The 13,636-nt window shown below is 56.5% G+C and overlaps 3 protein-coding genes across 3 annotated transcripts; 2 read left to right on the top strand and 1 right to left on the bottom strand.

The window, feature by feature from the left end:
- Positions 1-1,222: 1,222 nt before the first annotated feature.
- Positions 1,223-2,425, top strand: ISF_08766 (NAD-dependent histone deacetylase, silent information regulator Sir2; the record flags this gene model as incomplete). Its single annotated transcript, XM_018852369.1, has 1 exon — positions 1,223-2,425. The coding sequence occupies one exon, from the start codon at positions 1,223-1,225 to the stop codon at positions 2,423-2,425; it is 1,203 nt and encodes a 400-aa protein (XP_018700446.1).
- Positions 2,426-2,506: 81 nt separating this feature from the next.
- Positions 2,507-3,208, bottom strand: ISF_08767 (hypothetical protein; the record flags this gene model as incomplete). Its single annotated transcript, XM_018852370.1, has 2 exons — positions 2,507-2,673; positions 2,731-3,208. 2 exons carry the CDS (start codon positions 3,206-3,208, stop codon positions 2,507-2,509), a joined length of 645 nt encoding a protein of 214 aa, XP_018700447.1.
- Positions 3,209-3,659: 451 nt separating this feature from the next.
- ISF_08768 (separin) lies at positions 3,660-9,881 on the top strand (the record flags this gene model as incomplete). Its single annotated transcript, XM_018852371.1, has 1 exon — positions 3,660-9,881. The coding sequence occupies one exon, from the start codon at positions 3,660-3,662 to the stop codon at positions 9,879-9,881; it is 6,222 nt and encodes a 2,073-aa protein (XP_018700448.1).
- Positions 9,882-13,636: the final 3,755 nt, after the last annotated feature.

Genomic DNA, 13,636 nt, shown 5'->3' on the forward strand with positions numbered 1-13,636 from the left:
ACAGTCGAAGGCGGCAGGAGCAACAGCAGCGCAAACACCGTCGTCTTGGTATCATGCACAGCACCTGCAGTTGTCGTTCGCGCTCGGGGTTTGCAGGTTCCGGGTGGGCAGATTCGGAATGGCGGGAGAGGTGCTGTAGGTGCCAAGGTTGCAGCGGCGGTGGTCCAGAAGGAAAAGTCGGAATGAGAAAAGGCAAGGAAGAGGAAGAGGAAGAGGAGAAGAGAAGAAAAGAAAAGAGAAGAAAAGATGGGTAGAAGAAGAGGCAAGGTTGAGAGCGGAAAGGAAGCAAAATGTACCGCTTTTGCTCCGGCTGGCACGAGCCCGTCCCATCACGTTGGTTTGGTTTGTGGCCTGACGGAGACCGAACATCGCCGCGACGTGAAGCCTCCACAGCGCAGCGAGTCGGGTAACAGGTAACATACGCGGTGTACATGTGTGTGTGTGTGTGTGATTCAGCGCTTTACAGGCGGGCAGGATAAAATCTGCTCTTTCTTGCTTTTTTATTTAATTTCAAGTCTATTTTAAACCATGTATTTTCCGTCCTCCTCATTTAGTTTTCCGTGTTTGCATCCTGTCAGTCAATGTGTCCAAGGTTGAGTCCGTCCATCATGGTCTGATGCACACGTCAGGAAATATTCTGTTTTTTTCTCTTTCATTTATTACATGCTATTTACCTTGATTCTCCTATTGGCTTCCAACTAAATCCTCGGCCATTTCTAGCTACACAACAGAAAGTTACTTTGTGTACACAGGTACCACGTTGTACAGACCTCGCCAGCATACAGTGGCTTACCATGACTTGCCATGATTTCTACAGCACGTTTCGGTGGTTCACGCCACTGACTCTCCCACTGTGGGCCCCTGCACCTCATGCGGAGAAGCCCTCGACCCGAAATCTTATCAGCAATTGTCATCCATCTAATCTCATCTCAACTCGCCAGTGACCAGAAAACCATCCCACTACAGAAAAATGAACACCAGTCAATTACATGCCATACACCCCCGAGATCTCGATTGGCATATTCCTTAATCTAGCCGCATCTTTTTACGTTTGCCGAGCTCGGCCTCGTTTCCTTTTCTTCCCCACGTCACATAAAACCAACTACGTCACTCTCCCCAACCCACCGCTCTCGACACCCACCTCAACCCACTGCCGCTCCCTCATCTCCCCCAATCGCTCACCACCTGCAGTCGCAAACCAACCACCCTCACCCCTGCTCACATGCCGAAACCACTCCTGCGGATTCCCTACACGGAAATCCTCGCAGCTCCGACCGTCGCGCCCCCGTCCGCCACCTCCGTCCCCGGCGCCGTCGCCGCCCTCCGTCGCTTCTTCGCCGCGCCGCTGCCCGACCCCTCCCGCGCCCCCAAGACCCTCGTCCTCACCGGCGCCGGCCTCTCCGTCGCCTCGGGCCTCCCCGACTACCGCGGCGTCAACGGCACCTACCGCGTCAACAAGACCTACCGCCCCATCTTCCACCACGAGTTCCTCGCCAGCCACGAGGCCCGCAAGCGCTACTGGGCGCGCAGCTTCCTCGGCTGGTCCGCCACCCACGGCGCCGCCCCCAACGCCGCCCACTATGCCGTCCGCGACATGGGCCGCCTCGGCCTGCTCAGCGCCGTCGTCACCCAGAACGTCGACTCCTTCCACACCAGGGCCCACCCCGAGATGCCGACCATCGAGCTGCACGGCTACCTCCGCACCGTCGTCTGCACCGGCTGCCGGTCCGAGCTCGACCGCAACGAGTTCCAGAGGGAGCTGGCGCGCCTGAACCCGCGCTGGGACGCGTTTCTGCAGGAGGCGCTGCGGACGGGCGCGCTGGGCTCCGAGGACCCGGCGCAGCGCGCCCGCCGCGGCATCAAGACCAACCCCGACGGCGACGTCGACCTCCCGGACGCGCCATACACGACCTTCCGGTACCCGCCGTGCCCCAGATGTCTGACAGAGCCGCCGCTCAACAGCGACTCGCACCGCTCAGTTGTCGAAACGGACGCCGACGGCGCGTGGGCGGCGCCGAGCACTGGCGGCATCCTCAAGCCCAACGTGGTCATGTTCGGTGAGAGCATCGCCGCCGCGGTCCGGGACGCCGCCGAGGAGGCCGTCAACTCCGCCGACCGGCTGCTCGTCATGGGCACCTCGCTGGCCACCTACTCGGCGTGGCGCCTCGCGCGGCAGGCCAAGGCGCGCCGCATGCCCATCGCCGTGGTCAACGCGGGCGGCGTCCGCGGCGAGGACCACTTCTTCGCCGACCTCGACCCGCACCAGCGTGGCGAGCTGGGCGTGCGGACGGAGGTGATGACGGAGGAACTGCTGCCTGCTCTCATGGAGGAGCTGCGCAAGGATGCGGCTCAGCATCATCACCACGAGGCTGCGCCAGATGTACAAAGACAAAACTCCGATGTATTCAAAGATATGCTCTCGTAAAAGGGACTGTTGTACAGTATAATATACACCCATATAGACTATGCATTTATAAAACAAGAGAACTTCTTCCACGTCACCGCGCTAAAAGAAGCTGCCAAATCCTGTGCTCTTCGTTGACTTTTGTTCCGCGCTTGGCTGCGGGGTGGCGGCCGGTGTTGTCGGCTGTGGTGCGGCTGCGCTCTTCGGTTTCGGTGCGTCCTTCGGCGTCGACTTCTTCATCGCCTCTTCTCGCTCAATCGCCTGCAGCACTAATGAAAACGTCAGCATTCCCCCCATCCCGCCTCGCACCAAGGGCGACAACTCACCCTCTTCCCAGTCCGCCTCGCGCTGCGGCTCGCCCGTGCCCAGCACCTTCTCCACGTCGACGTCCTCGCCGGCCTGTACGCGCTCCACGACCTCGCGCAGGCGCTGCAGGCGCACGCTCGCCTGCCGCATGTGGCGGCCGGTCTGGTTGCGCAGCGCGATCATCTGGATCGACATGGACCCGACGAACAGGAACATGACGATGAAGTACGTGGCCGGATTCCACGGCCGCGCCTGGCCCTTGCGCCGCGCGGGGCGGTTCTCCCGCCGCAGCGGCTTCGGGATCAGCGACTTCCAGAAGCCGCGGTCCGTGACGGTCGGGTATGCGGCGCTGCTGCTGCTGCTGCTGCTGCTGTACGGTCGCAGGCTCGGCGTGGGAGGGACACTGCGCTGCGCCGGGAGGACGGCCCTGCACAGCGGCAGAGTGGTGGTGATTGGCGTGGCCGCCGTCGCGCGGGCCGCTAGCCGTTGCAGAATCATGCTGAATCAAGGCTTCAAATTTTGCTGGCGAGGAATTTTATGCGCAACCCCTTTTTCCTGTATCTCGGTCGTCGTTCGGTCGTCGTCAGTCTCAGTTCTGTCGGTCACTAACTCGAACATTTTCTGCGCTACAGGCACCTGTTCAGACAGCACCAAACCGGTTGCCCCAGACAACGCCCGATGTTTAACCCCACACAACGGATGAGCACTAGCATCTCAGTACTAAGCTATCAAGAGCTTGCAGCAGCTGCAATCTTTAATTGCCTTGAAGCCCTACACAAATTCGATATCGGCCTTTGGGTAAAGAGTGAGCGGCTACTATTGCGACCGTCAGTTTTGCATTTGGAGTTGTTCTTTTCATTCTTCTTGATTTTTGCTTGTTGCTTGCAAATACCCGGGACGACATGCCTACCACCGCATTCACATAATACATAGACACACAACCACCACCATGCCTTCATTACAAGACAAGGTCAGCGCGGTAAAAACCGCCGTGCTGAGCACAGAAACATGTACCCCGGCCACCGTGGTCACGATCAAGGAGCTTCTCCTACCAGATGCCGACTCTGCCTCGACCGCCGCGTCCAAGACGAAAGCCGCCTCCGCGCGTACCACAACAAAGCCGGCCGGCCGAGCCAGGGCCGCCACGACAACGACGCCGACCGAGCAACTGAGCGCCAAGGAGAAGACGGCGCTGGCGACTCACGTCATCAACGCCACCATCAAGGCCCTCACCGACGCCGCGAAGCCATCCCTACAGCCTGCCGCGGCGCCCGCGAAGCCAACCGAGGGCGAGCCGCGCCCGACGACCGGCAAACGCACACTCCGACGGTCCCTCTCGGCACCGCTGTCGCCCATCCAGCCGCGCACGCTCAACCGCGTGGCCACGTCGCCCACCGTCGTCGCCAAGGCGTCATCCAAGCAAGCCGCCAGCAGCCCGTCCACGGGATGCCTGGCGACGGCGGAGTGCGCGCGCGTGGCGTTTGCGTGCCTGCGCGGCCTCAAGGGCCCGCCGTCGCGCGACCAGGCAGACCTGCAGCTGGAGAACGGCATGGCCGCGCTGGTCGGCAAGCTGATCGGCCTGGGGATGAACGAGCTGGCGCTCAAGGAGCTGCGCGTGCTGCACCGACGACTCGACGTGGCGGCCAAGCCCGACGCCGGGAAGGCGAAGACGACGGCGGCGGCGGCGGCGGTGGCGGGGGAGTTTCCGACGACCATCTCGGATCTTCTCAGCTTCAGCACGCCGGTCGCGCCGCACTTTCTGGCGGCGGTCACGACGTGTCAGGTTCAGCTGCTGAGGCTCATCGCGTCGTCGAAGAAGCCGGAGCACATCGAGGCCGCGCTGCCTCACCTCTGCGATGCCAAGGCGAGCTCCCCGGTGAAGCTGCTCTCCGCCCTCGCCAAGACGGGTGGCAAGGAGGCTTCCAAGGCGGCGCGTCAGCTGGCCTCGCTATCGCAGCTGGTCCTGTCGCTCGCGCCGAGCGTGTCCAGCCAGGAAGACGCGGCCGCCATGGAACCGCGTGTGAGCCCCTCTCCGCTTGTGGCCTTTGAGCTGCAGACGCTGGCGTTTACCTGCCAGCTTAGGTGGTGGAGAATCGGGGGTCACTCTGGGAAGCTTGACGAGGAGCTTCTGTCGCCGCTGTCGCGTTGCCTTCGCGCTTTGGCCCGGCGGTTCACGTCGAATGACGCCTTGCTTTATAAAACCATGGCAGCCTCGGTAGATGGACTGCTGCAGCTGGCTAAGTCCTGCGGGTATGCTCCGACACTCTCTCCGACCGCGCCCATCTCGGCCATTTACCAAATACTGGGAACCTCGGCATACGCGGCGAAGAAATATGACGAAGCTTCTCAATGTTTCCAAGACTTGCGGTCGACCATTCATTCACCTCCAGAAGCAATGGTGCGGTATGCCTCGATCTGCGCTTGGCTTCTTGCTGCCGTGCTCAAAAGGACAAAAACTGTCGAGGAAACCGAACAGCTCGCGCAATCGGTGCTGGACAGCCTGGATGGAAGCCTGAGTGGTACTGTTTCGGAACTTAATGAGCTTCTTGACAGCCTGTCACTGGCCAGACGTTCAGTTGTTGGTCGTCTCATGGAATCGATGAATTCATCGCAGCCAGCAAGTCGTACGCCTGATACTCTCGACGAAATACTCAAGACGTTTGTGCTTCGCTATCCTCGCTTCGTTCGCAGATGGCTCGGGAATGCTCCGACCAAGGATGCGCCTCCGAGGAATATTCTGCAGTTTGATCAACGTCGCCAAGTCGTCATGAAGACCATCGGCCAGACACTTGACGGGACCCTCATGGTTGTCAAGTGCGACATCCAAAATTCAACGGCCGAGTGGCAGCAGCTTGACGACGTCCTCCAGCATTGCTCTGCTCTCCTCGAAACACTCAGCGACCCTTCACAACCTCCCGCCAAGACGGAGCAACTCAACAATTATCTAGTCAAAATTTCCAGCCTCTACTTCGCCAAGTTCTCGCAGCTTCGAAAGCACTCCCAGAGAAAGCGAGAAGAAAACAAGCAGATTCTGCAGACACTAAGCCGCTCAATTGACACGGTAAAGGATCTTTCTGTCTCTGAAAGAGAGCGAGCCCAGCTGTCAATAAAACTCGAGCTCTTTGCAGACATGTGCAAGGGGTCTGGACGAACTGAGGATGCCGTACAAACCCTGAGATCGATATGCACAAGCATGGCCGAGGATGGCATCCTAAAGGACGTTTCTGCTGCACTAGCCACGCAAGCCCCTACTATAGCATGGAATATGAACGGCAAGTCTAGCATGCTATCTCGAACCCTCCGATCAATCGCCAAACTCGACAAGTCTTGGACAGACTGGACCATTTTCCTGCCCGAGACGGAGCGCGCCGCGGTTTTGGAACATCTAATGCACCTCAGTACAGGTTCACGCAGCGCCTTGCAGTTTCACGACCCGAATCTTACGGCGCTCTTGCGTATCTATACTCCCGACAAGTATCCTATCCGAAGACTACGCGTATTGCTTCACGTCCTGTACCAGAACCTGGGCAACGAGGATGAAGTTGCGGCCCTTCATCCGCACTTGCAAGTCTGCCTCCGCCAAGCCGAAACTCAGGATAAAGCCGAGGACGAAGGCTTGACCGGGTTCATGCTGCATCTGCTGAACTGGCATCATAGTGTACAGGCAGTGCTGGATGCGGACGAGCTCTCCAAGTCGGCCGTGCCGGCGGCTATCGACACCTGGACCAATATGGTTGGATCCTGCCCGATGGAGAGCAGTATCTACAAGGTGATTGATGACCCTGAAGCACTCCAAGATTACCTTCAGTCTCTCGGTCATCTGGCTGGTCTACGGGGCGAGCACCTTTTGCAGCTGAAGATTTCGCAGCTTCTGGTGTCCCTGTCCAAGATCTTCGCCGGCCAAGGGCAGACGACCAGCAGCGCGCTCATCGTCCGCCAGAGCCAGCTTGCTTCTCAGTACATCAGCACCGGCCTTTACACCAAAGCTCTAGATGCGTTAGATGAGGCCAAGGGTTTGCTTCAGCAACAAGATGATGTGGCGCCGAGCGTCTCTGTGGCGTACAACATGGCGCAGGCCGAGTATTTCACGGGTATTGGAAATAGAGATGACGCAAATCTTTCCGTATCCGAGGTCAATGCTGTCTGTCGACGCTCGCAGACGTCTTGGGCCACTACCAAGGCGCAAGCAACCACGACAGTCTGCTTGGCCTCTCTTTTGCAGTCGTCCCTCTCCCTGCAGTCTGGCAACGTGGAAGAAGCGTTGAACCATGTCAAGCAAAGCGTGCGCATGCTCTCACATGACTGGACAAAGCTTGAATCTGCTGTTGTCGGCAGCGACTCTAGTCTGTCCGACACGAGCTTGGACTCTGTTTCCGTCAAGGACGGCAGAGCTGGCCCTGTTGGACCACGAGTCTGGGCTCTGGCTGCACCTCTGATCCGCAGCCTGCTTCACATATCGTCCGTCTATGCGCACATTGGCATGTTCCAGGAAACCATCTACTACGCCGACGCGGCCTCCAAGATTGCCGCCAGCTCGCAGTCGACACTGTACAACGCCGAGGTGGCTGCATGGACGGGCTCCATCTATCTCCGGGCAGGAGACCAGGAGAAGGCTGCTGCTCGGTTCAAGGCGCTGGCTGACATGATGCCCGAAGACATGTCCGCGTCCAAGATTCGCTTTGCGAAGGTGCTTGGAGAATATTGCTCGCATATCGGGGACAACGACAAGGCACTCGAGTACTTTCAGATGGCCGAGATTGGCACCCGTGGTCTGAACGAAAACACATCTTCTGAGAAGGGGGAAGAGGCCACTCAAGAAGCAGTTGCACCAGCTCCATCCCGAACGAAATCTACAAGAACGACAAGGGCCAAGACACCCGCCAAGCCACGAATCACGAAGCGTGCGGCAGCGACATCAAGGGCGGTCACACCTGTTCCTAGGCCTTCTCAGCAACTCACCGACGTCTTCCAAGCCTCTCTCCTCGCATCCGTGCTCCTTTCCCGTGCCAATGGCCTCATTCGCCAGCAAGAGTGGACTGCTGCACTTGCTCTGCTCAAGCAGGCCAAAGAACTGCCAAAGCAAGACATGGCAGCCTACCAAGAACAGATAGCAACGGCGACGTCACTCATCGGACACAGCATGGAGCAGATAATCTCGGATCCTGTCTTTTCCGTGATTCAAGATTCGACCATTTCCTTCCCATCCATTGCCGGATTGGTGGAAAAGGCGATTGCGGATGGCTGCTCGCCGTTCAAGTCGCCCGGTAAGCGTGGGCGACCGGCGACAGGGGGCCGCGGCAAGGCCATCAAGGATGGCGATGCTCCAGCGTTTGCCGAGGCACTCAAAGAAGCACAGGAACTGCTTGCCGAGGCTCACTCTTCCGCCATGACAAAGTCGGACAGCAGCATGGTGCGACGCATCTCAGCCATGCTTCAGAATACCATCATTCTGCTGTCCGCCACGTCTGGCACAAAACACAAATCTCTTGCCCACTCTGGCTTGGCTACAGTTGCCGTCGACTTGGCGCACAATGTTACCTGGCGCAGAGAGCAAAAGACTCTGGCCTCTACGACAGTGGCTGCGGAGGATGCTGAGAGGAGAGGCGCAGGCCCTCGCAGGGCCAGCTTGGCTCCGGCCTCTGACATGGCCAACTTTCAGAAGAGCTATGTTGAAATGGTTCCCAAGAACTGGAGCGTCATCTCGGTATCCTTGAGCGACAACCATCACGACCTGTGCTTGACCAAGTTCCAGGCAGGCCACAGCCCCTTCATTCTTCGGTTGCCTCTGGAGCGAGCCAACTCCCGCGACGCCGACTGTGAAGTGTATAACTTTGAGCATGGAAAGGAGGACCTTTTAGACATCATCAAGCTCGCCAACGAGACTAGCCATTCCGCGCGTGACTTTTCCCTCAAGGGAGAGCGCAATGCCTGGTGGGCCGAGCGCGAGGCCCTCGACACGCGTCTAAAGGAGTGTCTGGCGCAGATCGAGACGACCTGGCTAGGCGGCTTCAAGGGCATCTTTTCCCAGCATCAGAGACGGCCTGACCTGTTGGCTCGTTTCCAGAAGAATGTGCAAAAGATGCTCGACGCCCATCTACCCTCGCGAAGTCAACGACGCGGAAGGAAGACGGCGGCCAAGGCCGGTGTGACTCTGGATCCTAGGATCCTCGACCTGTTTATTGGACTTGGTGACCCCACGGAGGATCCCGATTGCGACTTTGACGAGGCTCTGAATGATTTACTCTACTTTATCGTGGACATTCTTCAGTTTCACGGCGAGCGAAATGCGTACGACGAAATCGACTTTGACGCCATGGTAGTCGAGATGTACGACGCGCTCAAGGGGTACTACGGTGCTCTGGAACGTGCTGGTGCGCGGGAAGACGGTGCTCACACGGTTCTAGTTCTAGACAAGGCTCTGCATGCTTTCCCCTGGGAGTCTCTCCCATGCATGCAAGGCCTTGCCGTGTCTCGGGTGCCGTCCCTTGCGTGTCTACGCCAGCTCATCACCGAGTCCAACATGCCCCCCAAAGACAAGCCGACTTTGGACTCTCCGCCCGGCCACTACGTCTCGTCCAGGTCCGGCACGTACATGCTGAACCCGTCCTCCGACCTGAAGAACACGCAAGCCTTCTTCCAGAAGCCCTTTGCGTCCGGACTGGCCGGCTGGACGAGCATCGTCAACCGACCACCGGACGAGGACGAGTTTGAACGGGCCCTTGGCTCCGGTCCGGACGTGTTCCTGTACTTTGGCCACGGCAGCGGCGCGCAGTACATCCGCGGCAAGACGGTCCGGCGGCTGGACAAGTGCCGCCCGGCGACGTTCTTGATGGGCTGCAGCTCGGCGGCGCTGACCGAGGCGGGCGAGTTTGAGTGCTACGGCCCCGTGTGGAACTACATGATGGCCGGGTGTCCGGCGGTGGTGGGCACGCTGTGGGACGTGACGGACCGCGACATTGACCGGTTCGCCGGCCGCGCCTTTGAGGAATGGGGGCTGCTGGACAGGGGGACCTTTGAGGAGGCGGGGAAGCAGCAGGCGGATGAGGGTGCTTCTGCGCGCGGGAAGCAGTCCCTCGTCGAGGCGGTGGCGCGGGCGAGGGGCGCGTGTCGCTTCCGGTACCTCAACGCCGCGGCCGTGGTGGTGTATGGCATCCCGGTGTACGTGCGATGATGGGGGATGGTTATTTACTTGTATAGAGAAGAGAGCTGCATAGCGTCGGCGTTTTCAAGTTGTGGTTTGGATTCTTTGTTATAGATTACGTATGCATGGTAACGATACCACATGTTGCGACCCTTTTGCATGGAAAAGAGTAATGAAAGTATGAATTGAACAACGCGTACCGGAGTGTCCAAGTGTCCGGCGTATAGGACAAGTGGTATCGTGATGGTTGCAAGTACGTGGGTGAACTCGTAGACTGCATTGACACTACGTCGAGCCTCGGACACCTCTTACCGGGCCGCGGTGTGCCCCGGTTTCTAGCCGATTCATGATTGATGGCTACTCGGGGTGGGGGTTGCTTCTCGATCAGAGCCGGTGGGTGGATTCATGTTGGCAACTTGTGTGTTTGAGTGACGAGTCTCTCCGAGGTTGTATGGCGGCACACGGGGGGGAACGTGGTCAACGGTATTACAGAGGGAAAGGAACGGTGTTGGTTCGGTTTGTCGGCTGCACTGTACGTGGTGCATGATGCAGTGAATCAAATTGGGGGTTGGACATGGAGGAAGAAAGAACCCTGGTTTCTCTCTCACAGCAATGTTTCTTTCAGGGGCTTGTCAATGGCAAAAACCTGATGTTTGCGTCATCGAGATGGCTGTTGGTTTGTTGGTTGGTGGTCGTCTCGGACAATGAACTGTCCCTCGCGCGCACGGTGATGCACAGGCTTCGCAGCAGAATCAGGTGGGAGGATGGATAGATTTCGCTTTCCGTTGCATGATGGGAACTCGTTTGCTAGTTCTTCCTGGTCTTGCGTCGTCCTTGTTTCTCTTTTCCCACGTCTTCGTCTCACATCCAGCTACCCTAGGGTTCGACTTGTAATGCAAGTCGGCACGGCAGCTACAAGACCCCCTTTTTGAAGCAGGTTCGTTTTGCTTGGACAAAAACTAGCATCAATTGTGTTGATAGTCTCCAAGTAAACATCACTGGAGAGTAGGGTATCGCCAATGCAAGTAGCAAAGGAAAATGCAGCGAAGATTTACAAGTTGAGCAGTACACTTACACCGAGACGAGTGATGGCCAAGCAGGATTACAACAAGCAGTGAAGTCACATTGTATTAAGTCTTCCAGTCTTTCCAGTCTTTCCAGTCTTGCCTATATTTTTCTGTCTGCGCTGCCTGCACTGTCTATACCATCTGCGCTGTCTGTACTGTGCCTATAACATCCATGGTATATACTCTATGCACGTTTCGACCCTTACCCTATAGTCTTTCATCTTTACCCTTCTCTCTTCATCCTTGCACCATCTCCCCATTTCCATTCATCATACCCTTTAGTCAGTGCTTCATAATTGGGTCATCCTGCCAAGCGCTCCCCATCTACGTAAGCTACGATATCGCGGCCCACGAGATCGACAGTGACTGATCAAGTCCGTCCCTCTCACGAGTCAAGCGGCGCCCTTTCCAACAAGACAGCAATCGAGCGCTTAATTAAAGGATCAATCAAACATGCTAGTCTCGCGGGAGGGGCCCCGGAACAAGTCCGCCGGGGGTGTGCGCAAGTTGAAGTGCCAAGTTCCAGTGTGGCACGCAATCCACGACGAGGCCATCATTGGTGCGGCAGGGGCACGCAGACCATGGCACGAGGCGACGCCTCCCTGGATCATCATTCGCTTCCTCCCTGGGTCATCACTAGTTAGTTTCTGCAAGTTAATATGGACCATGCATGCAATGTGCTCTGGTTGGGTCCTTTCCGCCTAATCGATGAGACAGGTTCAAACGTCTAGAAGATGCATCGGCGTCGCCGGTGGCGTCGATCCAAATCGGCCAAATGCCTCAAGAGTTTGAGGCGGGCTGCATCGGCAGTTTGTGATTTACTTGCAGTATTTATTAGAGTGGAGGTAGGCAGATGCTGGTAGAAAGGCGGTCGCTCCTTTGACGAGACCCTCGCCGTCTGGAAAGTTGATTTCTTGTATTTTATATTCACATTTAATTTTGAAATTGATCTCCTGCGATGAGAGACATCGTACGATTGACAGGCACGCCGCGTGTATGGGTCGTCATGGAGCATGGATAGGGCTGGTTATTAGGTAGTTAGACTCTGTATTCTCTTCGTAGTACTAGTTACAGTATCGTATTTAGAACAACTAACGTTCGTATAGTTCCCGTATTCTTTTACTTGTACTTTGCACTCTGCATTACATGGCACTGCATGATCGATCTTGTCCGGTACAATGAATGACTCTTGGAACGGAGCCTTGCCGAAAGAACGAACTGGAAAAGAATTGTGAATAATTGTGAGGAAAAAAACATGACAACTGACACAAAATGAGGCTTGGAAAAAGACAGCAACCCAGCCACGTGCTTCGCTGCACCGTTGCATTGCTGCACATGCTGTAAACTGGCCCTGCATATTACGGATACTTGCGATCCGTGCTTTGTTAGTTGGCTCGTATGCTCGGTTTTCTTCTGACCGTTAGCGACAAGCAAATAAACACCCATGTCATTGTTGTTAGCATGACGAATCCTTGCACTGTACTGTTTGTTGGGGGTCGGTCTGGGGGGACTGGTAGGTGTGAGTGCCTCACGGACCATACATATACTGGTACTAGTGAATACCAGTAACGAGTAACTAGGCAGGACTCACTTTTACCTGCTCAAAGGGAAGACATTTCCGACCGGTGATTGGCCGTACCCCATCTCGGGATCAGCAGGCTTTGCTTTGAAACCGCTTGTCCGTTTTAGTTGACTAGTAGGGATGACCTGGTCCTGGTCCCTGGGCCCGAACGTCGAGTTAGTTGCCTGGGCTGTCAGGTTCGGGCCGGGTACACTGGGTACTGTATGAACTTTTGCGTTGCGCCCAGCTGAACAAGTCTAGATGGAAGGGCGTGGGGGGGTTCCTATCAAACTAACGACATTTGAGGCGTCATTCCTCAGCTATTTGGAGAGACAAGAAACGGTGTAAGTGGTGGGGGAAAAGTGGTACGATGGCCGTGAAGATTTCAGATGAATCAAGGGAGGGAAGAGACAAAAAAAAAGTGATGTGTGACCAAGTATTCTCTCTTGGTCGACACGTCTGGTTCGACGAATGAGAATGAAGAGTGCAAAGGAAGCCTGCAATCAACGTCCGTGTCCAACTAGTCTGTAGATCATCACAGTGAATCAGGCTGGGGGAGGGGGAAAGTGGCGTTCAAAGTCCACGAAAAAGAAGAGGCTGCGTTCTTTGTCAAGAAACGCCAAGGGGGCCGGGAACGTCCTTTTTCAACGGTCAGACGGGCCGGAGGGAGGCTGGGGGCAGAAGAGAGGGGGGGGCCCCCAGCGACCTGGTTCGCAGTCCATTCCCAATGGAACGAACCGGAATAAAATGGAAATGGAAATGGAAAATGAAAAACAAAAAAAAAAAGAAGCCCAATCCCCAACCTATCATGACCCCGGCCAGTAGTGAAAAGCCATTATGGGGCAAGTAAAGAGATGCAAAGAGTCCAGTAAAGAGACAGATGTACTCGGTACTTGTTGATGCCTCTACCCCCCCATCTCCCCTGCATTGCACACGCCCCATCAAGATATTAAAGATGTTATATATTACAACAGTACGGGGCTTCGAATCACGATGATATGCCGGGTGACATTCAGCGACCTCTCACCCCTGTGAAAATCACTCGCCCAGGCAGTTCAGGCTGCAGAGGATGGATGTTGCAGCCGGGCAACAATAAAGATGGGGAAAGCAAAAAGACAAACAAAAACAAGAAAACAACAATAAACCCCGTCGCTCGT

This window comes from Cordyceps fumosorosea (genome assembly GCF_001636725.1).
Source record: "Cordyceps fumosorosea ARSEF 2679 chromosome Unknown scaffold_35, whole genome shotgun sequence".
Classification (NCBI taxonomy): domain Eukaryota; kingdom Fungi; phylum Ascomycota; class Sordariomycetes; order Hypocreales; family Cordycipitaceae; genus Cordyceps; species Cordyceps fumosorosea.